Here is a 22,111-nt window from a genome sequence, read left to right as displayed (position 1 = left end):
TGATACAAAAATATATGAATAGTTATAAGGTTATTTTACAAACGCATTTTATTTATTTTCTTTGCAGTCTTAGTCCTCAAAAAACACTGGAATCTGGTTAATCTCTAACGTTGTGTGTTATTTCACAAGACTAATATGTTATTTAGTTGATTTGAAGTAAAATGTTGTATTGGTGACAAATATGTTGGTTTTCTTATATTTTATTTCAGGAGAAAATAATACAGAGATAAATACATGGGTTTAAAAATGAATGAATTATCAATTAGGGGTACATTTTTATTAATTTGGGTGCGTTTCATCTTATTAGTGTGTTTATTTTTTTATTTTGGCACTTTTTATTTAATTTTTTTTATTTTGTGCTCCTGGAAACCACTTTTCATTTAAAAAATCAATTCTAAAAAAAGGTACAGCAGGTAATTATAAGCATTAAATGAATTTAGTGCAGTAATAAGAACAATATTATTATATGACCTGTAGACTAGTTGACTGGAAGAAGTCTAGAAAGAAGCATGTAATGAAGTACACAAAGTAAAAGTACCTCACGTGTGTATTTCAGTACAGTAATGAAGTAAACACGCTTTAAAGCCGTTCTACAGACACACAGCAGGTGGCGGTAAACACCTGACGCGACGTTTTGCGCTCCGCCTTTTAACCACGCGAAGAAGAAGTCGTTCCGAGTACCGGAAGTGCACTTGAAAGTTGTGGACTTCTTCCTCCTGCCTCAGTTTGTTTCATCAGCCACGAGTTTCCACATCCAGCCGACAGAAGAGTTTCTCTCCGGTGTTTCACAGAGATGGGAGACCCAGTAGCCGAGTGCACAGCCCGCCTGCAGCAGCAGGTGAGCGGCCGGGGTGTGGGGGATGTAGCTAATGTTAGCTAACAGGCTAAATGTGTGTGTGTACCGGTGTCAGACGGATGAGCTACAAACCGGTGTTCTGAAGCAGGCGCAGCGCCAAACCCCGTTAAACAAACTTCCAATTTGAGATGTTTGTGCTTGTTAGTAGAAATACCAACATGACTGTTCTAAAGACAAAATGTCTGTCGAGAAAGTTTTCATCAGTGTCATATTCGGCTATTAAATCTTGTACCAAACCTCACTCGTTTTCCTAAAAAATGTAACTTTAACACTTGCTGTCTTCTGTCATTTGTCATGTCGTTGACTACTTTCTGACGCCACATCAGCGGTGAACGACTGCGGCTGTCAAGTGTGTTTACTTGATACAAAGCGTCGTGTTGTAACTTGATATCGTATTTTGATGCCGAATTTACAAGAAGAATGTTTAGATGAGCGACTGTCTTGACAATCAATGTAATAATAAATAAAATGACAAATAAACTCTTAGAGGAATTAAATACGCAGATATTTAAATGAGGTTTTGTGCGAGTAAATAGGTCTACATAGAGAAGAGTTTGCTCTAACGTTGAGTCACACAGACAGTCACACATGACACAGAACAAGCCTCACGAATCAGTTAAATAAAAATGAAAGGTTCATATTACAGGTACAGTAAGCTGTCATTAACATGATGTTCCAGTTGTCTGTGTGTTAAACTGTTGTTGGGGCCCTCTAGTGGTCCTGAAGGAGATCCTGTGTGGTTATTCTGTCATAGTAAACAATTCATAATTTGATTTAATATATTTAAAAGGCAGAGTTACAGTTTAGAGCCTTGTGATCAGTTTGCAATCTGAATGTTTGTTGCATCATTTTCTGCTGAGAAGGCCGCTTTTGGTTTCATTCTGACTGAACTGAACTGTGAAGCAATAATTATCTCTGAGTCTCATTTATGATCAGATTTCCTCCCTTACTGGGTCAGAGTGCTACATTAGCAGTGATTGTTGCTCAAAGCGTTTCCTGAACAAACGGAAGAATACATTTTATTGTGTTTTTGGTTTCAGATAACGGCACGATACGATTACAGCGGCTGTAAAAACAGCAATTTACCTTATTGAGTCTCTGATAAGAAACAATGTGGGTCCACCTGACACAAAATTGAGCTTCTTTTTGGAGCTACGTCTCAATAATTTAATCTTTGAGGTTTTTAACGAGGTGTGATGTTTGCAGCTGAAGTCTGTTTTTGTCTTTTGGTATATTTGTTCACATGTAGGACAGTTAGCACGTCAAACATCGTCAAACATTAAACGTCGGCCGGATTAACTATCAGCAGTTCCTGTTTGCAATGTACTCATGGATGTACGGACGACTATAACTGAATTACTTTTGATATTGAAGAATATAGAACTTAAAAACGTCATAATTCTCAGTCAAGTTCTGCAGTAATAAAGAACAGATTTCTTTATCTATGACAGATCAGATTCAGATTGCTTGTTTTGTTGGACCGGCAGTCAAAAACTGAAATATATTAAATTATTCATAATGCATGACAAAGAAAAGTAGCAACTCTTCGCATGTGAAACTCGAGAACCAGGAGATGTTTGACACTTGATTTATTATAAAAATAGTTGTTGATTAGTTTTCTGTTGATGATTAAGTGAATCATTTGGTTGTAATCAGAGCGAAACATAAGACAAAAACAAAAGATACCAATAAATGAATGGGTAAAATACATTTAAAACATTTCACCCAGCACAATCTGAAGAAGTGTTGTAATGTAATATGAGAGTTCGGTGTTTGTAATCTGAATCTTTGTTGCATCAGGTTCCAGCAGCGAGGCATCTTTTGGTTTCATTCTGACTCTGAACTCGACACAAAGTGAAAGTAACTCCGGATCAAACATTTAAGAGATTCGTTAAATGTTTTGTTTTACATTTTGTTTTTCCAGGAGCGGGAGATCCAGACTCTCTCTGCTGAGGTGGAGAGTTTGAAGAACCCACAGAACCTGAACGCATCTGCACGTCTGGAGGAGCTGCGGGAGGAAAACAACAAGCTGAAGTATCGCCTGAACATCCTGAAGAGGGTCAGATAGCAATCTGCTAACTGGTTTCTTGTATAAATGCTGGTGTTGTAGTTTTATGTGGTAGATCATTTTAGTATTTATGGATTTTTTTGGATGAATGAGCAACTTAATTTACAGTATTCTGGCATTTAGACTCAATCTTTTCTAGCACTTTTCATATAAACACTAGTTTATTTCCGTGGCTCTTCATCAAAGCCTCCCTGTGTTTCCTTCTTCCTCCTCTTCATCGTTGTGTTGATGAAGCCGCTGTGCCGTCTGTCCTCAGGGCCTGCAGGAGGAGAAGACTAACTGCAGTCACGCCATGTTGAACATCAACCAGCGGCTCCAGGAGGTTTTCGGCGAGGCCATCCGGGCCGCGTGCCCCGAGCTGGACAACCCCCCGCTGGTGGTCGCGCCCAACCAGCAGGCCAAGTTCGGAGACTACCAGTGCAACAGCGCCATGGCCATGGCTCAGGTGAGAGCGCCGCGGCTGTGCGAGGATCAGAGGAAATGACTCTTTAAATGAGCGTTTCACTGAATCTGGGGAGCCTGATGTCTGAAAGTCTTGAATTTTGTTCAATTCCAAACCTTTGTTTTCTTTACAGACCTTTTCAAAATGAGTCCTTTCCTCTGAGTAATAAACAGACCTGTCATCAGACATTTCTAACATTCATGTTCGTGACTTTGTGGTGCTGCAGATGCTGAAGGCGAAGGGGATGAAAATCAACCCGAGGGAAATCGCAGAGAAGATCATCCAGAACCTTCCAGACAACGAGCTCGTCCAGAAAACTGAAATCGCAGGACCAGGTACAAAAACACACACGGAGACGTTTCCTCACTGCGCCAAATGTATAATTATTCAAAGACAGCGCATTTTCTTTCCCAACAGTTGAACTTCCAGGTTTACTACATAAACTAATAGTGTAAGCCGTCCTCACTGACTCTCTCTGTCGTCTGTCTGTGATTCATTCTCTCATGTCTTCGTGTCTTCAGGGTTCATCAACATCCACCTGAAGAGGCAGTTTGTCTCCAAACTGTTGAGCAACCTGCTGGTCAACGGAGTGAAGCCCCCGCCTCTGGCCTCCAAGAAGAAGGTCAGTCACACTCCCACATGTAGCCTGAAGGCAGATCCAGATATATAGAACAGCTGTATAACATGAGAAGTGAGAGAAACTGTCTCTGTGTGTGGCTCCATCACCACATCACGGTTGAAGCAGGAAGACTCGCTCCTCCAGCTCCTCCAGCTCCTCCAGCTCTTATCGTTTCCTCACCTTCAGTTGTGTCTCCGTCTGTCGGTTCTGATCAGGTGGTGGTGGACTTCTCCTCCCCCAACATCGCCAAAGAGATGCACGTGGGCCACCTGCGCTCCACCATCATCGGGGAGAGCATGTGTCGACTCTTTGAGTTTCTGGGTTACGACGTCCTCAGGTCAGTTCAGTCACCGTTCACTGGACCTGCTGATGTTGGACTCGCATACAGAAGTAAACAGTTACTCATATAGAAAATGAAACGAGTCTCTTTTGTTGTTTGTGACTCTGTTTCCAGGCTGAACCACGTTGGAGACTGGGGGACTCAGTTCGGGATGCTGATCGCTCACCTGCAGGATAAATTCCCAAACTACCTGACCGTGTCCCCGCCCATCAGCGACCTGCAGGCCTTCTACAAAGTCAGTTATTCTAACGCCATCTGCTTGTGTGAGCTCAAATAATCGGGTTTAGTCAGCTGCAGTATTTGTGGAGACTTACAAACACATTTAACTCCAATATGTTGCCAGAGTTCAGAGGGGGAGAAATGGTTCACTAGATGTGTTTCATGTCAGTTTTAAAAGTAGATTTAATGAGATTTAACGTCGGTTGATGTAAGAATATTCTGTGTAGCCTCGTGTTCGGTGAAGTCGACCCTGCACGTATAAACGCAGACTGTTATCCGTTCTCTCTGCGTTCGTCTTCCCTCATTTCTCTCCTCACCTCATTTACTTCCTTCATCTCCTCCGTTATTTTGTCTTCCGTTCCCTCATTTCTTTCTCGTCTGCGTCACCCTCTGCCCTCCACCAGGAGTCGAAGAAGCGCTTCGACGAGGAGGAGGACTTCAAGAAGCGGGCGTATCAGTGCGTCGTCAGGCTGCAGAGCAAAGAGCCCGACTTCATCAAAGGCTGGAACCTCATCTGTGATGTTTCCCGCCAAGGTACGAGTGTTTGTGAAGGAGTGATCCTCGCTGAAACACACAAAGCTGCTGACGGTGTGAATAAAAACCTTCTCCTGACACTGACGCTCAGATGGCGACTGTTTGTGATTCAGAGTTTCAGAAGATTTACGACTGTCTGGACATCACGATCATCGAGAGAGGAGAGTCGTACTACCAGGACATGATGACGAAGGTGGTGAAGGAGTTCGAGGATAAAGGTCAGTGTGTTGCAGGGACTTCCCTCTTCTTATCTAATTCCCTCCCTCCCTTGCTTCCTCCTCTCCTCTGGACTTGGCCCCTTAAAATGAGATGCGAGCAGAGGAGGCGAGGACGAGACGCACGAGGAGAAAAGGAGGAGCGACGGATATTAAACAGAATGAGACGTCTGTGTCCGTCAGAGCAGCGATTAAATATGACGCCTGGCGCAGCTGCAACATCTGTTCAGGGTTTAGTTCGAGCCTGCCGCTGTATTTTATCATCTGAAAGGTGTTCGTGGCAATTTGTACTGTAGAATTACTTGTAGTCTAATTCCCAGTGTGACATGATGTGAGGTTGCAACCGTGCCTTACGAGGCGCTGCACATGTAAAAGTTTGATCATGTGTTTCATCATCTTGAAGGATGCGTTCAGGTTCTTAGTCCACAAAACATTTCTGGAGCTTCACAGCAAAAACAGCAACAGCATTCAGACATTTTTGGGTGAACTGTTCCTTTCTGACTGACTGAAACAACAACACAAAAGACATTTTGGGAGTTGAGACATCCTTCAGTGGTGCATCGACATCGTACACAGACAGGATGGAGGAACGAGGAGGCAGCGAGGCTCTGAACAGAAAAAAGAAGAACCTGTTGTCGGATTAGGATTCATTTTTCACCCACTTTAACATAAAATCGTAATCGGGTTGTTGCAGGTTTTGTTGAAGCATTTTTGGACTTCAACTCATTCGTTTTAATTGTAATCAGGTGTTTCCCAATCTGACCACCAGGGGGCAATATCGTCCCATAAATCTCTTCCAGTCCTCTCTGTTTTTTTGGTGTAATTTCTTCCTCTTTACCCTCAATTCTTTCTTTTTTTTTTTACACTTTCTTCATTCTCCACTTAACTCATCATCTCCTCTTTCTCCTCCAATCATACCCGTATTATTTCTCTCTCTTAACACCATTTTCTTCCTCCCTCCTCAGGGTTCGTGCAGCTGGACGAGGGTCGTAAGATCGTCTTCGTCCCGGGTCATTCGGTGCCTCTCACCGTCGTCAAGTCGGACGGCGGCTACACCTACGACACGTCGGACCTCGCGGCGCTGCACAACCGACTCTTTGACGAGAAGGCTGACATCATCATCTACGTCACTGACAGCGGACAGGTGGGTGGAGAGAGGAGTGTAATGAAGTTCCAGGCTCCACCGACCTACAGGACGTCTTCTGTTCACCTGAGAAGAATAACATGACATTTATGTGATATGTCACTGAGATGTGTGTGTGTGTGTGTGTGTTCTCTTGTAGGCCATGCACTTCCAGTTGTTGTATGCGGCGGGTCAGATGATCGGATGGTACAACCCTCAGGTGACCCGGGTGGAGCACGCAGGCTTCGGGGTGGTGCTGGGAGAAGACAAGTGAGTTCAGATCTGAGTCATGTCAGGATTCTGATGGAGCCACGGCCAACTGTCCCCCCTGTCTTTATGCTAAGCTAAGCTAATTGTCTCCTGTCTTTTTACCACTAAAGATTTAGATTTGCTTGTTTGTGCTGAGGCCGTTAAAGTCTGAGTGTTGCCTCCGTATTCAGACTAATAACAGTTTAAGAAGGATCTAAATCACCGACGTCAGAGCAGCAACAGAGCCGAGCAGCTCGTCTGAACAATGAGAGACTGTAATCATCTGGATGTCCTTCGCTGTATCTTTAGCACCGCTGATTCAACTTTTATTATCACACATAAAAACACAACTTTACTACTCGACTGTATTAACAAATAAAACGCTGCTCCACAAACACAACAGACACACAAAAGTTCTGCAGGACAAACACACAACGTTCTTCTTCTTCTTCTTCATCCTCATCTTTTCCTTTTTCTTCCTCTACTTTTTCATCTTTATCTTCTTCTCCTCCTTCTTTGTCTTCATCTTTTCCGTCTTCTCTTCCTCCTCCTTCAACATCTTAATCTTTTCCTTCTTCTCCTCTTTAGTCTTCGTCTTTTCTTCTCCAGCTCCTCCTTCGTTGTCTACGTCTTCATCTTTTCCTTTTTCTCCTCCTCCTTCAACGTCTTAATCTTTTCCTTCTTCATCCTCTTCGTCTTCATCTTTTCCTCCTCCTCCTCCTGCTCCTCCTCCTTTGTCTTCATCTTTTCCGTCTTCTCTTCCTCCTCCTTCGTCTTCTTCATCTTTTCCTTCTTCTCCTTCCTCATCTTTTTTTCTTCTCCTCCTCCTTCAACATCTTAATCTTTTCCTGCTCCTCTTAAGTCTTCATCTTTCCTTCTCCAGCTCCTCCTTCGTCCCCTTCATCTTCATCTTTTCTTCTCATCCTCCTCCTTCTTCTTAATCTTTTCCTTCTTCTCCTCTTTAGTCCTCATCTTTTCTTCTCCTCCTCTTGTTCCTCCTCTCCTTCGCCTTTGTCGTCTTCTTCCCTTGACAGTCCCAGTTTTGCAGTCGTCCCTGTGACACTGTGCACTGTGTGTTGTGTAGTAAGCAGTGATTACAGTGTGTCTGATTGGAGGACAGACTCGGTGATGTGAACTCTGTCCGTCAGGCGGCTGTTTGTCCCGGTCAGTCGTCCAGAGAAGAAGAGTCGAGCCAGGCGGGAGGTTGACGTTACGCCTCACGGAGGCCATAACCAAGTGCTGCTAAACGCCCCGCGGTAACCTGAGGGGGCGTAAATTGGCCCGCCGATGTCTGCGCGACTCCAAAGTCCATTAGAAATTTATCATGCTGTTTTCATAATGGCTCATCCAGACAATAAGGGCCGGACGCAGCCACAGGAGGGGGCTGTTTATAGCCGCAAGTAAACAAGAGAGGAGCGGAGCCGGTTATTAAGTCTTTGGCTCGTGTTCTGCTTGTAATGCTCATCTGATTTGCTTGATTGTACAAAATGTATCGCCCCGAGGCGTCGGCAAGAGGAAGTAATCTAATCGTTTGTTGTCATGATAATTACTGTCGACAGAACGTCCGGCCTCAGAACCTGCCGGGGAAGTTCTGTTCTGGGATGTAGAGGCGACTGACTCCTCCTCCTCCTCTCTCCTCTCTCTGAACTTTTGTTTCTCAGGAAGAAGTTTAAGACTCGGTCAGGAGACACGGTGAGGCTGATGGACCTGCTGGAGGAGGGACTGAAGAGGGCGATGGACAAACTGAAGGAGAAGGAGAGAGACAAGGTGAGAAAGACGTCCTGTCTTAAGAAACGCAGGACGCAGACGGAGGAAGTGAAGGCGGAGAGAGACCATCTGACCTCCACCTTTATATCATAAACAAGTCTCTGTGTCTGTGCTGCAGGACACATTCACTGTCTCATAAACTAGACACAAGGTGAATGAGGACACAGTTAAGTGGGTTCAAAGAAACTCGAGTACAGACAGAGAAGTTTTTTTTTTTTACGGGACATTCATCTTCTCTTTTCACGCAGAGAGTTTTTGTTTTATTTGTCCTGATGTTTGAGATTTCTGTCTCCGCCCAGCACAACAGACCAGACACTTTCCTCTGTGATGCTCAAAGAAATTAATTACTAATTAATCTTTCCACTGGAACAACTTCGTGATGAAGAAACAGTCCCGATGAAAACCTCTGGCAGTGGGTCGTTCTGCCCTCGCTGGTTGCCGTCGTTCTTTACTTGGATCTTCAATAACAAAAGCAGGACATGTGATTTATCAACGCTGGTTAACTGATTCTAGCACGACAGGAAGTGCTGCACATTTGAAATACGATTTGGTTATCAAAAAACGTGATTTACATCTACAAAGAGCTCTTATATATATTTCCGTATATTTGTTTGTTTCTTACTTCTCGACTCGTTGACTTGTTGAGTTTAAACATCCGGATAAATATTAGGAAAATAAGGCAGCTGATTCTTAAAACGAAGCTTTTTTCTATGAATTTCGACACAAAAAAAATGCGACACGGACACATATTTTATTCTTTTTTACTGTTTACAGAAACACCTGTGTACAGGTAGACCAGGTGTTGGGCTCATTAGGAAACTTCCATCGTTCAGATCAGTGATTTCTTCGTTTGTCGATAAGCTGAAAACAGTCACATCAGTCAGTATAACACTTGAATTTAAATGTGGTTCTGACCTTCGTGTTCCTGCTCACGAAGAGGAAGGAAGAAAACAAACAAGTTCTTCACAGTTTTTTCAGGAGAATAAAGATTAAGTTACGTTTTATTTTGAGATGAGATGTGAACAGAGCAGCACATCGACGCTGAGGAGATTTAAACCGGTGGGAAAATGAACTTATCAAATAAAAAAAGGGGACAAACGCGGCTGCATCACCGCCGTAGACTTCAGCTGTGGTGAATATTCAACTGTACCGCTGCTCCGTGTCTCTGCGCCGTCCTCAGAATAATGACTGAATGTTCCTTCGTCACAGTCAGCTGGAGTCGTGTGTCCAGCAGAATATTTCACATTATTGTAGCTCGTATTTGAATCATTCTGTATCAATATTCCCAGTCAGATCTTTTGATAAGCAGCCGTTTAGTACGAGGGCAGACGGTCCAGTGAGCAGCTCATTATTTCCTCTTTGCGCCCGGCGTTCCCTTCGCCCCGAATGACGAGGTTTATTTTACAGTAATGACCGTCTCTCTCTGTACAGTCGCCATTAATGCTTCTGGCTCGAGCCAAACCGCAGATCTTTGTGATCACATTCAGACACGACCAGGACTGGAAATATGAAACGACGCCACCAGAACATGTTTCAGAAGGCCCGACTGTGTGCGGCCCGATTCTTCTCTTCCTCCGCTTCCCTCCATCTTTTCATCATCTACCTCGTTTCTTCCTGCGTCGTCTGTGCGCTCGAACCTCCTCCCGTCTGCAGCCGCCGCCGCCGAACATTTTTGTCTTGATTGCTGGAAATACGTCAGTCGCTGTCACATTTTTCTGCTGATCACATCAAAAGAAAAAGTAAAAGTGTGACAAGATGACGAGGACCAGGACCTGAACACTGATGGTGCGACAGCAGTTTGTTATTCACTAATGACATGAAGAGAAATAAGTTACTTGGATGTAACTCCAGTTACGTTTGTACCAAAATTTAAACACAGTCCGTCACGTCAGTCTGGTGTTTCTGGACTCCAGTTAAAGGGATATTCCGGTGTAAGCTTAATCCATGGTCAACACACCGTGAAACTGTGTTAGACTCCCTCTCGAGAGATCGAGTTAGCAGACCGCTAATTTACGGAGTTTTATCAACCTCAGAAACGATCGCACGACAACAATACACTGCAGTAAATGGATCCAAATATAAACCGCCACCAAAAAGCCACAAATAATGCTCAGAACAGCACCAAACTTCAGCAACAGTACAAATAGGGTCTCAGCACATAGTCCGGGGCATCTAACCTCCGCTAGCTTAGCTGGATTTCTACTGAAAAGCTGACTAAATTTACCACTCTTCTGCAGCAGCTTCCTGTTGACGGGAAGTCCCGACGAGTCGATTACCGAGTGCAGTAGAGTTCCGCGGCTCATGGATGAAAATGTCTGATTATGACTCCATGGAAAAGCAATCAAAGTTCATATGTGTCTTACCTGCCAGTTTATAACAGTTATTATGGAGAGCAGACAGGGAAAAGAACGGAATTGAGCATTTCTAACCGCACTCGGTAATCGTCGCGTCGGGACTTCCCCGACCCGGAAGCTGATGGAGGAGAGTTGAAGTCTGTTTTTAGCTTCACAATAGAAATCCAGCTAAGCTAGCGGAGGTTAGATGCCCCGGACTATGTGCTGAGACCCTATTTGTACTGTTGCTGAAGTTTGGTGCTGTTCTGAGCATTATTTGTGGCTTTTTGGTGGCGGTTTATATTTGGATCCATTTACTGCAGTGTATTGTTGTCGTAAAACTCCGTAAATTAGCGGTCTGCTAACTTGATCTCTCGAGAGGGAGTCTAACACAGTTTCACGGTGTGTTAGACCATGGATTCAATTTACACCGGAATATCCCTTTAAGCTCCAGAGACGAGTATGAAAAAAGACTTCAACGAACGTGGTGGTCCTTTGAGCTAAATGCTAACATTAGCGTTAGAAAAAATGACAATGACATGTTAAAATGTTAATGCACGTGTTGTTTTACGTCACTGATTTTCAAGAAAGTCCCTGAACACTCTGAACTGGGCGTTTTGTTGTTGAGGCGTTTCAGATGAATTCCCTCTGAGTCTGATGTTCTTTGTTTTCGTGCCACCTTCAGTCACAAATCATCCATCACAAACTTTTGCTAAGATTCAGAGATTTTACAACCACTTGTGTAGCTTTTTTTCTCATCCAGGACAGTTTTGATTTGGAGTGTTGTTGTGTTGCGTTGTGTTGTGTCAGCCGCTCTCTGACTCACAAATCACACAAACTCTGCTGCTGCGATGCTCCCGCTACTCCAGAGTTCATCATCACCGGCTCCTTTGCAGCTCGACCAGACCTTGTTAAAAGAAGTGTGTGTGTGTGCTGGTTGTTTAGAAATGTGAGGTCTTATTGTTCACCTCCTGACCTCGTTGTTCCATCTCGTCTCCGGATTCACCCAGAAAACGTCTGTGGAGCCGAGGCGATCGTTAGCCGCTCTCCCCTCACACACTCCTCCGTTAACGCGAGCGTGTGTGTCTGCTGCTTCTGATGTTGAGGGGTTTGTATCGGAAATTAAACTTGCAGGGGGATCAAAAACAACAGAACCTGACCTGGTTAAGTATTATCTGGAGCACTTGGTGTCGTGTAAACAGTCGCTGACTTCCAGTTGAACTGCGCCGATTTTAATGCTGGGAAGGTTGTGGGAAACGGGTGCCAGCAGAGTCTCCCTGCAGGCCCTTCTGGCCTGGCACGCTGCTCTCAGTCTGGGTCGGTGCCCACGTCTACCATCTGCTAACCCTGCCTCATTAAAACAAACCCCGACCCCGGCCTCCATGAACTGAACGCTGCTGCTGCTGCTCTTCAGATTTTCTCTTCTCCAGTTGTGTCGTTTTATACTCGCCTCTGTTCTTCTGTCTTCTATTATTCACTCCCCTTCTTTCTTTTTGTTTTTTACCTTCTATCTCCTTCCTGTCTTGTTCTGCGATTCCCTTTCCTGTTTTGTCAGATTGTTCTCTGACCTCTGAGGTCCTGCACTCGTTGTCTGTTCAGATCTCTCCTGCCCGGCTGTGGCTCGTCGTCGGGGGTTTAACTGGACCTGTAACAATTAGCAAAACGACAAACGACTTGTCTCTAAACACGCGTCAGGAACTGACAAGGAGACGAGAATTTACTCAAAATATCTTCTTAAAGAGGCGCTCATCCTGAAACGGTGCATTAAAGAAGCAGATGAGGAAACAGGCGGAATCAATAACACACCGTCTGACTTCCATTTGGTTCACTGTAATGTAATTTACATGTTTAGGCTCCATTAACCTGCCGATGTTAGCAGCAGATGTCTGTGAACACACTGTTTCAGCCATTGAATGGTGTCACCAGACTCCCTTAACAAAACGCATGATTTTATAAAAGTTGTCGCGCGAGGAGAAACTGAACAAACTTTGTGAACTGCCTTTTGCCAATTCTAAACCACCGGTGCCTACTTGTAAATTTGGCCAAACTTCAAAACATTAAGTTGTTGCTTTACTTGTAAAGAAGTGTCAGTTTGTATTGGCATCGCTCCACCAGCCTGTCTGCTTCTGTGCTCAAAGAGCGTCTTACCTGCCAACATTAGCAGCTGTTTCACTGTGTCGACTGATTTCACACTCAGTTTGTGAAAGAAGGCGTTTTTTTTGATGTGAAGGTGTCGAATTTAACAGAAACACAAACTTGTGTAGACAACTTCTGTGTCACATGTGGAAGAAAGTCCCCAGACTCCCTTAAAAAAAAGCTGAATTTGGTGAGTTGTTGAATTTGGAGAAACTCTCCTAAACACAGTCTTAGTGTATTAATCTATTTGGGCCTACTTGTTAATTCTGCAAATGTTATACATGACGTCTCCAGACTCCCTCAAGAAATCGCTCAATTTTGTGAGTTATTGAGTTTGGAGAAATTCATAAACTTTGAAACACTGTCAATGACAAACTCTAAATTATTTAAGCCGTCTGATAAATTCTGCATTAAATGCAAAAACATGAAGTTGTTTGTTTCTTTGTAAGAGGTGTCAGATTGTTGCAGCTGATCTGTGCCATCCTGTCTGCGTCTGTGTTACCGGTCAACATTTAGCGGCTGTTTGATCTGACTTCACCATTTACATTAACGTTATGAAACAAGACAACATTTGATTTCTGTTCAATTTTACAAATGCAGTAGAAAAATAAATAATATAGGCTACTTCTTTGTCTCCTGTGGAGAAAGTCCCCAGACTCCCTTTGAAAAACACTCAATTTTGTGAGTTGTTGAGTTTGGAGAAACTTTATGAAATGTGTGAAATGCCATCTTTGACAAATTCTTAATTATCAGGGCCTTCTTGTAAATTCAGCAAACGTTTAACATAAATGTATCACTTTATTTCATTTTATATCAGTGATGTGTGTTAATTTGCATCAGATCACACGTTGTCACTCTTCCGCTCTCCGTCATGTCGCGTCCTCAACTATTCACTCTATTCTCGTCCTGTTTATTCCGATTCATTTATATCATCTCATGGCCCGTCCCTTTTTATTTCCTGTCATATATTTTGTCATTATATTTTTTTGTCAAGTCATTTCCTCACTCTGTTATGTTCTGCTCGACTGAATGTATTTTTGTTTTCCAATGGAATGATATGATAAAGTGTTGCTCGGTGATGTCGTCCTCTCTCCGCTCCCTCCCTGTGGTATCAGTCACGTCACGCAGAGATTCGAGGGAAGGCTGCGACTTAATAAGTCAATTAAATCTTCGCCGGAGGTTAGCGAATTAGATTCATTATTCGGATTAAATTCAACTCACTGGTTTCACTGTTAGAAGCGTAAGGTGAAGTCCTGCCTGTAGTAATTACAAGCTGATAGAAGCTACAGAGTTATCAGAATATTTGATGCCTGCAGACGATGAGCGATGTTGATCGGACAGATAGTCCGCTCCGTACCGGTCTTTAAAATATCTGCTTTATTAACCGAGACTGGAACTGTCTCCCTGCAGGTCCTGACCCCGGAGGAGCTCACCAAAGCCCAGAGGTCGGTCGCTTTCGGCTGCATCAAATACGCCGACCTCTCCCACAACCGCATCAACGACTACGTCTTCTCCTTCGACAAGATGTTGGATGACCGGGGCAACACGGCGGCGTACCTCCTCTACGCCTTCACCCGCATCAGGTGAGCGGTTCACCGTGTTGCACTCGATTCCTGATTCCTGTTGCCGCATGTTCCGTCAGCTGAGGTTCAGTTTTGATTTGACCTCTTAAAGCTAAAAGAAACATGAAACCGTGGTGATCCATCAGCTGGATGTAGGTTGATGTGTGAACGTCGGGAGAGCTGCTCTGTGACAAATAACACTTTCACACCAGATTTTAGCTCGTGTGGGTTGTTTGAACGTGGATGAACCCGCCAAAGATGGATGTTTGTCTTTGTCACATTGCCAGGAGATGAAAAAAGGGAACAGAACAAGCGTATTGAATATATTGGATATCCAATATTCTTTTCAAACGACTGCTGAAATTCAAGGAAGCGTTCAGCGTGTCACTCCCTGATGATGCCCAGGAACATGCTAAATATTCCATTCTACCTGTAATGTTGTTATTAGTCTCGTGTAATTTTATTAAACTTGATTACATTTTTGAAGTTTGGCCTTTGGAGCCGAAAATCAAACTTTTTCTAACAATTAGTTTGTGAATTCGGAGCCTCACCAATCACTTGTTTTTCACTGGATTGGGTTGAAAATTGAACCGAGCAACCAAAACACCTGAAGGACGATTTGTTGGAGAGTAAACAAATTAATAACGGCAAATATTTCTTTTACCTGAACGAAGAAAAAATCTCCTAGTTTTTGCTTCGTTGCAACCAAATGAATGCTGCAGGTTTTTGTAAAGTGCAGCTTCAGCGCTGGAAAACAACCTTCAGATTTTTTAAATTTAACTTTCCAAACTGTGATCGATATGTTCACAAACGCAGAAGAAGAAACGACCGTCCAGGAGTCGACGGAGTTAACGACGGAACAAAGACGCTGAGCAGGAACAGAATCGCCGGCTCGCTCCGTCTGTTTGGGTCTGAAAGTACCTTCAAAGTTAAATTGAGTTCCTGGGACACGTCCGTCCTTCCTCTTCCTCTCACCAGCACCAGTATACTTTCATTACCAGTATCAGATCCTCATCGCTGGCCCCTGTGGGATTAGTCTTCAGGGTATTGCCAGTCAGCGGGACCCAATCTCTCCTCACCCCTGATCCCCCCCCTCGTATCGAGTGACCGTCTCCTGGCTGCAGAGCGCCGCGTTGATCTCCTTCCTGTCCGGCTTCCCTGGAGGTGTCGGACTCGAGGTGGCAGAGCGCCCAGCAAAGATTGATCCTCTCTTTTTTCAGCGGGGGGAGGAAGAGAGGGAGGGAGGAGGGGGTTTAACAGCCTCGCCTGAGAGCATCTGATGTTCCAGCGTTCAGTCAATAGAGCAACTTCACCCCAACGCCGCCGCTGTGGGTGTCCAAGTGTCAGAGAAGACGAGAAACTCAGACGGACCTCGGGGGGGCGGCGATGTTCAGCTCGGAGCGTCTTAATAGAAAACATGAAGAAGAGCATCTTGTAGCTCAGAGGCGGCGAGTAATGATTTCATTCATCAATAATCTGATGATCTTTATCCCAATTAAACATTTAGGGAAATTTCAAAAATAACTATGTGAGCTGTTCGTGTAATTTGGCTCTAATTACAGAGAAAATGCTCCGAAAGTTGTTTCGCCAGTCGAGTTTAAAAGCAGCGATCGACTCCCAAAGGAACAGTTTCATTTAAACCCGAGTAAATGTTTATCGATCCTTCATCTGTCTTTTGGAAACTTGAGTTTTGATTCCTTCCTTTTTAGACCAATGCTGCATGTTCACGCTCAGCTGAGCTGCGGTGTGAATCAGACTGACGCTCCGAGTTTCCCGCCAGACGACTTGTTTTGTTTGTCCAACAGTTCAGTTCAATTCAAACAGATGAAAAAGCAGCAAATCGTCGTATCTGAGAAGCGACGCATGTAAACGAGTTCCTCACGTCGTGTCGACCGCGGCGTTTAGCGTCTCTGGCTTTTGATTAACGTGTTGTTCACTGAGCTGCTTTCTCTCAGACATGAAACTGTATTTTGATCTTCGGCGGATCGACCTCGGTTCTTCAACACAAACGAGTTTCTGTTGATCTGGGAACTCTGTGCTGTCTCAAAGAAGGTGACATGAAAGCAGCCGTGTCACTCTTTTTTCTGTGCTGTTGGTAAATACTGACAGATCTCAGAATGAGCTGGTCACATCTTTCTGCTCTCACAGCAGCTCGCTGATGAGTCGGGGAAGTAAAGTGAACTTGCAGTTTTTGGACGGCGGTGGGGAAGAAGTCCATCACCTGTTTTCAGCTTTTATCTTATTTGTTTAACTTTTTAATAACGGTGTCCCCGACTTCCTGTAGGTCCATCGCTCGCCTGGCGAACATCGACGAGGCCACGCTGAAGAAAGCGGCAGAGACCACGGAGGTCCTCCTGGACCACGACAAGGAGTGGAAGCTGGGGAAGTGCATCCTGCGGTTCCCGGAGATCCTGCAGAAGGTCCTGGACGACCTGCTGCTCCACACGCTCTGCGACTACCTGTACGAGCTCGCCACCACCTTCACCGAGTTCTACGACAGCTGCTACTGCATCGAGAAGGACCGACAGACGGGTACGCTGGGCGGGGGAGGGGGAGATCACGTCCGCAGTTACTTAAAATCAGACCTCCCACATATCGAGGTCAAAAATGGGAAGAATAAAAGATGAGAGCTGAAGTTCTTCCCCGTTCTGCTCTCATTAGGAGTCAGAAGATTAACAGGAAGTTTCACTCTGAGAGAGTTTTCACTGAAAGCCGTCTGTTAACCCGCCACTTGTTCCTGTTAGCATTTCATCCCCGCGGCGTGCTGAAGTGCTAACACTTCAGGCTTAGAGCTGTTTAATTATGCTAATTCTCAGTTAGCGCTGTGGCAGCTGGAGGTTATTATTTTATATGGTTGGGCTTTGTTGGTTCTCTGTGTGTGAGAGAGATGATCATGAGGCAGATTCAGAGTCACAATACTTGAACTTCACTCAGTTTCAGTTGAGTTTTAATTGATAAATGACTGATTGGTAACAGGTGATGAGTCCTGATCGGGTTTGAGAGCAGCGTCTTCAGTCCACATACGTTTAGCTGCACGTTCGTACTTAAAGGGATAGTTTGGCTTTTTTGAAGTGGGGTCATATAAAGTACATATCTATAGTCGATCTGTTTCCTACCGTAATCACCGCTCAGCGCAGCCTCAGTTTGGAGAAGTAGAGAGCTGCTCCAGCCCAGACGCTCAGCTTTGTACTGCAGTGAACGGGGTTCAGCAAAAAAGCAAAACTAACCACCTAAAACAAGGCTCACCTAAAAATATCTACATCAGGTCAAGTGTACGTTGTACAGGTAAAATTCACAGCGCTTTACATCGCCGTCAGGCCGCGCTTTCTTTTGGCACTACATTTTCTCAACCGCAGAACCCCCGTATCCCTACGCATGAGCGCTAATGCGGAAGGATACGGAGAGTTAAGTTTCATTTTTATCGAAAGTAAACCTCTCGTCCAGCAGCCGGGCCTCGCGCTGTATTCAGCCGCTCGCAGATCAGCTGTTGCCCAGTAACGCTAGTGCGTAGGGATACGGAGGTTCTGCGGTTGAGAAAATGTAGTGCCAAAAGAAAGCGCGGTCTGACGGCGATGTAAAGCGGTGTGAATTTTACCTATACAACGTACACTTGAACTGTTATAGATATTTTTAGGTGAGCCTTGTTTTAGGTGGTTAATTTCTCTTTTTTGCTGAACCCCGTTCACTGCAGTACAAAGCTGAGCGTCTGGGCTGGAGCGGCTCTTTACTTCTCCAAACTGAGGCTGCGCTGATCGGTGATTACGGTCAGAAACAGATTGACTATAGATATGTACTTTATATGACCACACTTCAAAAAACCCGAACTATCCCTTTAATGAAGGTCTTGATCAGCTGTTTTCTCTGAGCTAAAGTTCTGTCTCGTGCTCACATGTGTTCACAGATGGTTGTGCACAAGATAAAAACATCTCCGGCTCATCAAATACCAAACACATCTTTACGTATCGTACCAATTTTACCTGCTTATCCAGCGATTGGCCGTGAAATCTGCTCAACTCATTAATTCCCGGTGATTATGTTCTGTAAACTGCAGGACTTGTCTCTTCGCATGAAAGTTTTACACCAATGTCTAAAAGGATAAATCGATGAGGTGAAGACGTTTTTATATCCAAAGGTCAAAGGTCAACCTCTCTGTGACATCATACTAACACAAATGAACAGAAATGACTCCCCGTCCCGCCTTTGCACCTTTTTTATTTTATACAGAGTCCGTAAGTGTTGTAAAAGACATGCTGTTGGATTGATTAGATCAGTGGGGGATTGAATCATCTTCACAATATGGTTTTAAAAAGTCAGTTCCGCTGTATTTTTCCTCTCCTCTCAAACTTAGCAGCTCGTTTTAGAGCCGTGAAATCTTTTGTGAATTACTCTTCAGCCAAAACCGCAGAAAACACGCGGTGCCCGTCAGTCCTGCCCGAGTCACCGTCCTGTCGGGAGCTTCTTCCAGACGTGGAAAATAAAAGTAAAAGATGAAATAATAAATCAGAGAGCCGTCAGACGATCGCAGGGTTCTAAAATGTAACGGCGTGTTGAAGGTAAATCTCTCTGCTCGTCTTTTATCTGCGTCCTCATCAGATCCGTCTGCTTGTTTGTGAAGATGACGAACTCATCGCCGCCCTCGATGTTCACGCCCCTTTAACGACCTCCGCTGCTCATTACACACTTCAGTTTTTATTGGCGTCCGCTCCGTGTAGCGACTCGGCCTGGCGGGTCGTGGATGCAGATGTTCAGGTCACAGAGTCTCATTTGATGCTGTGATGGTCGGCTGCCGCTGTGAGACGGCGGCCTCATTAAACGCCACCTCTGACCTGCTGTTGTTGTTTGTGTCGTTCTGAGCTTCACCTCCACGATCCGCCCGACCTCTCGCTGTGTCCCAGGATTTTATTCTTCCCAGGCTGCTTTGCTTTCTTCTTGCATTTTGTTTTCTGTCAGACGGCGTGTTCAGTCGTTCTCATCCTCTTTGATCGTGTAAAGAGGGGAAAGAAAAACATTTGACGAGATGAATCTGAGGAGTAATCGTTAAGTTTGTGAACAGTGTGTCTCCCGTGTGTTCGTCTCTCCAGGTGAGGTGGTGAAGGTCAACATGTGGAGGATGTTGCTCTGCGACGCCACGGCGCTCATCATGGCCAAATGCTTCGACATCCTGGGCATCAACCCCGTGGACAGGATGTGATGTCACAGCGATCCACGCCGCCTCAGTCTTTGTCCCGCTGACGAGAGTCTGTGGACTCACGCCGCTGCCAAAAACTCACCGGACTCTTAAGAATTCATTTCCACAGTTATTAAATGAAACCATGGAGGGAAAAGTTGAAAATTATGTGAAGTTTCTTTTTTATTAAAGAACCAAACTATGATCCAGTCTGCTGTCAGTCATTGTCACGCTGTGGATCTGATGTTTGAGATGTTTTTGTGCTTTTACTGCGAACAAACTTTTAATCTCACAACGAGAACATGTTCTTGATAAACATCGACTGTTCATCTCGTTATTGCCTGAAACTCTTCATGTGTTTCGGTGAGAACTAATATTATCAGGCTACGACCCGACATTCACTTTTCGCTGCCGTGTTTCGTCTCGTATGATTTTTCCGTGTTGCTGTTCATGTTCATGTCAAAGGGCTCAAACCTCACAACCCAAATAAACGTACTCAGTGTGAGGTTGTGTGGTCGCCTGGGAGGACAGAACTGAGAGAGAATCATCGACTGGTCCATCGACAATAACTTTTCTGCTCCGCGTGACCCGGAGAAGTATGAGCTGTTTCAACCCGACACTGAACAGCCCGTCGATCAGCGCTACAAGAAAACATGTAAACCTTCCATTCTAAGTATGACAGTATAATACTTGCTGTAGACCAGACGGACAGTTTGCCTTCCCACATGTTTATTCTGTTTCAGTTTGCTCCAGTAGCCCCTGCGACCCGCACCAGAACCGCTTAAACGCTCTCCAAGTGAGTGTTAGGACTTTAGTGATCAAAAACTCTGGAGTCCTTAAATCAGGACTTGTTATTTTAAGGAGTCTCTTGTGGAGCTTCCTTAATCCTCAGAATGTTCCTTTTTTTAAAAACCCATTGATTTATGCACGCTGGATTCTGGGAGTTTTTCCCCCGGATCCATTTCAAAGCAGGTCCAAATCCTCTGCCGTGTTCCTGGACCCCCCACCCCTGCTGTGTCGACAAATTGGTTTCATTGACGTGAACGAGGAAGCCGCGAGGTTGTTTTTGTTGTTGGAGCGGCTGAGCTAATAATGGCGGTCTCGGGCAGCACGTCCCGCAAAAAAAACCCGCCGTCACTGCTGCCGTCTGTTAGTCTCAGCCATCGGGAGGAGTTTGTAAAAGGCTTTGATCACGTAGAACTTCCACACATTCGGCTGAAAGCGCGAGAGGAAACAGTCCTGCGTGCATTTCACCTCTAATTGCTTCCCCTCCCGGCGCTTCCACACTCTGACATATAGGAAGTTCGGCTGCTTTCAACATAAAGACAATTACAGTCTTCTCCCTCCACCACCGAGTGATGGAGGGAGTGGGTGGGCTTTGTTCTGCAGAGACGCAAACAAGCCCACTTGATGAAGTTAATTATACATCACACACACACACACACACACACACACACACACACACACTCTGGATGCCTGTAATTGTGAAGTCTGCTGCCTTTACCCAGCAGACCATCGTGCTCCTCCATAGGTATAAAAGTTGAATGACTCCTGGAATCATCGCGAGTCGCTGAGTTGCCGTTGGAGGAGTTGTTAAGGCGAGCCGAGGGGCAGATGTGTGCCTGTGACCCGTCGCTGAAACGTATGAAATATCTACACTCCTCCTCGTTGTAGTACTCTTCTCTCATCATCCGGTTTGTCCCGGGACTCTCTGGCTCATCTCAACACCTTCTCAGGCAATAATTCCCGCAGCGGCTTCATGAAAGATTCATTAAGCTTTCAGAGAGTCGCTGCCTTTTCTGTTTTTTTTATTATATTTTTTTTTGTTTGAAGGACGGCGTTGAAGGTGTTTTGACAGTCGCTCCGGGAGGAGAGAGCCCGCCACGCCACCTCGATAACGCCCGCGGAAGCAATAACGTTTCCCGCCTCGATGGGATGGACGGATCTCATCACCCGGTGGCCTCAGATGATATTCCTTCCCTCTCTCGGGTGCCTCGGGGTGGATTACAGAGGCGAGGTGGTGCCTGGGAAGTCGCGCCGTTTGAAGGCCTGAGTGGTTTCGCAGGAGCCGCCTGGAGAGACGGAAGCAGCAGCTTCCTCCCCGCTGAGGAAGACGACTCTGAATTAACATTCAGGAGAAGGTGAAAGGCGTCCTGGAGGTGCAAACCAGAGTGGAGGGTAAAATTGTACATTGAGCTGAAAGCTGCACGTATCAACATATATGCTGTCTCTCAATTCAGGGCCTGACCCAGTCCAAAGGCTCCTCCAGATGCTCCTTCTGTTCCCTGTTTTTGGAGGATGCACCGCTACAATCCTTCGTGGCCTCACATTTCCCAAAGATTCATTGCGTGCCAGCAAAAGTAGAAAGAAAGAAAGAAAATGGTGACATCGCGTGGTGTAAATCGTCACTTTTTGCATCTGGTGAAGCAACCAGGAAATGCTCCAAAGGCTGATGAAGTTAACAAGGTCTCTCTGAAGGAC

At 45.0% G+C, this 22,111-nt stretch overlaps 1 protein-coding gene across 1 annotated transcript; it reads left to right on the top strand.

The window, feature by feature from the left end:
* Positions 1–666: 666 nt before the first annotated feature.
* On the top strand, positions 667–19,835 carry LOC115594794 (arginine--tRNA ligase, cytoplasmic-like). The gene is made up of 15 exons (XM_030439044.1): positions 667–838; positions 2,781–2,915; positions 3,181–3,369; positions 3,593–3,701; positions 3,888–3,988; positions 4,201–4,322; positions 4,440–4,560; positions 4,949–5,078; positions 5,192–5,296; positions 6,259–6,437; positions 6,577–6,686; positions 8,327–8,432; positions 14,312–14,484; positions 16,748–16,995; positions 19,545–19,835. The coding sequence occupies exons 1-15, from the start codon at positions 794–796 to the stop codon at positions 19,652–19,654; spliced, it is 1,983 nt and encodes a 660-aa protein (XP_030294904.1). The 5' UTR covers positions 667–793; the 3' UTR covers positions 19,655–19,835.
* The last annotated feature ends 2,276 nt before the right edge of the window (positions 19,836–22,111 follow it).

The sequence above is a fragment of the Sparus aurata genome, chromosome 13 (genome assembly GCF_900880675.1).
Source record: "Sparus aurata chromosome 13, fSpaAur1.1, whole genome shotgun sequence".
NCBI classification, from domain to species: Eukaryota; Metazoa; Chordata; class Actinopteri; order Spariformes; family Sparidae; genus Sparus; species Sparus aurata.
The sequence above is the reverse complement of the archived record's forward strand: the minus strand, read 5'-3'. Positions and strand labels throughout refer to the sequence as shown.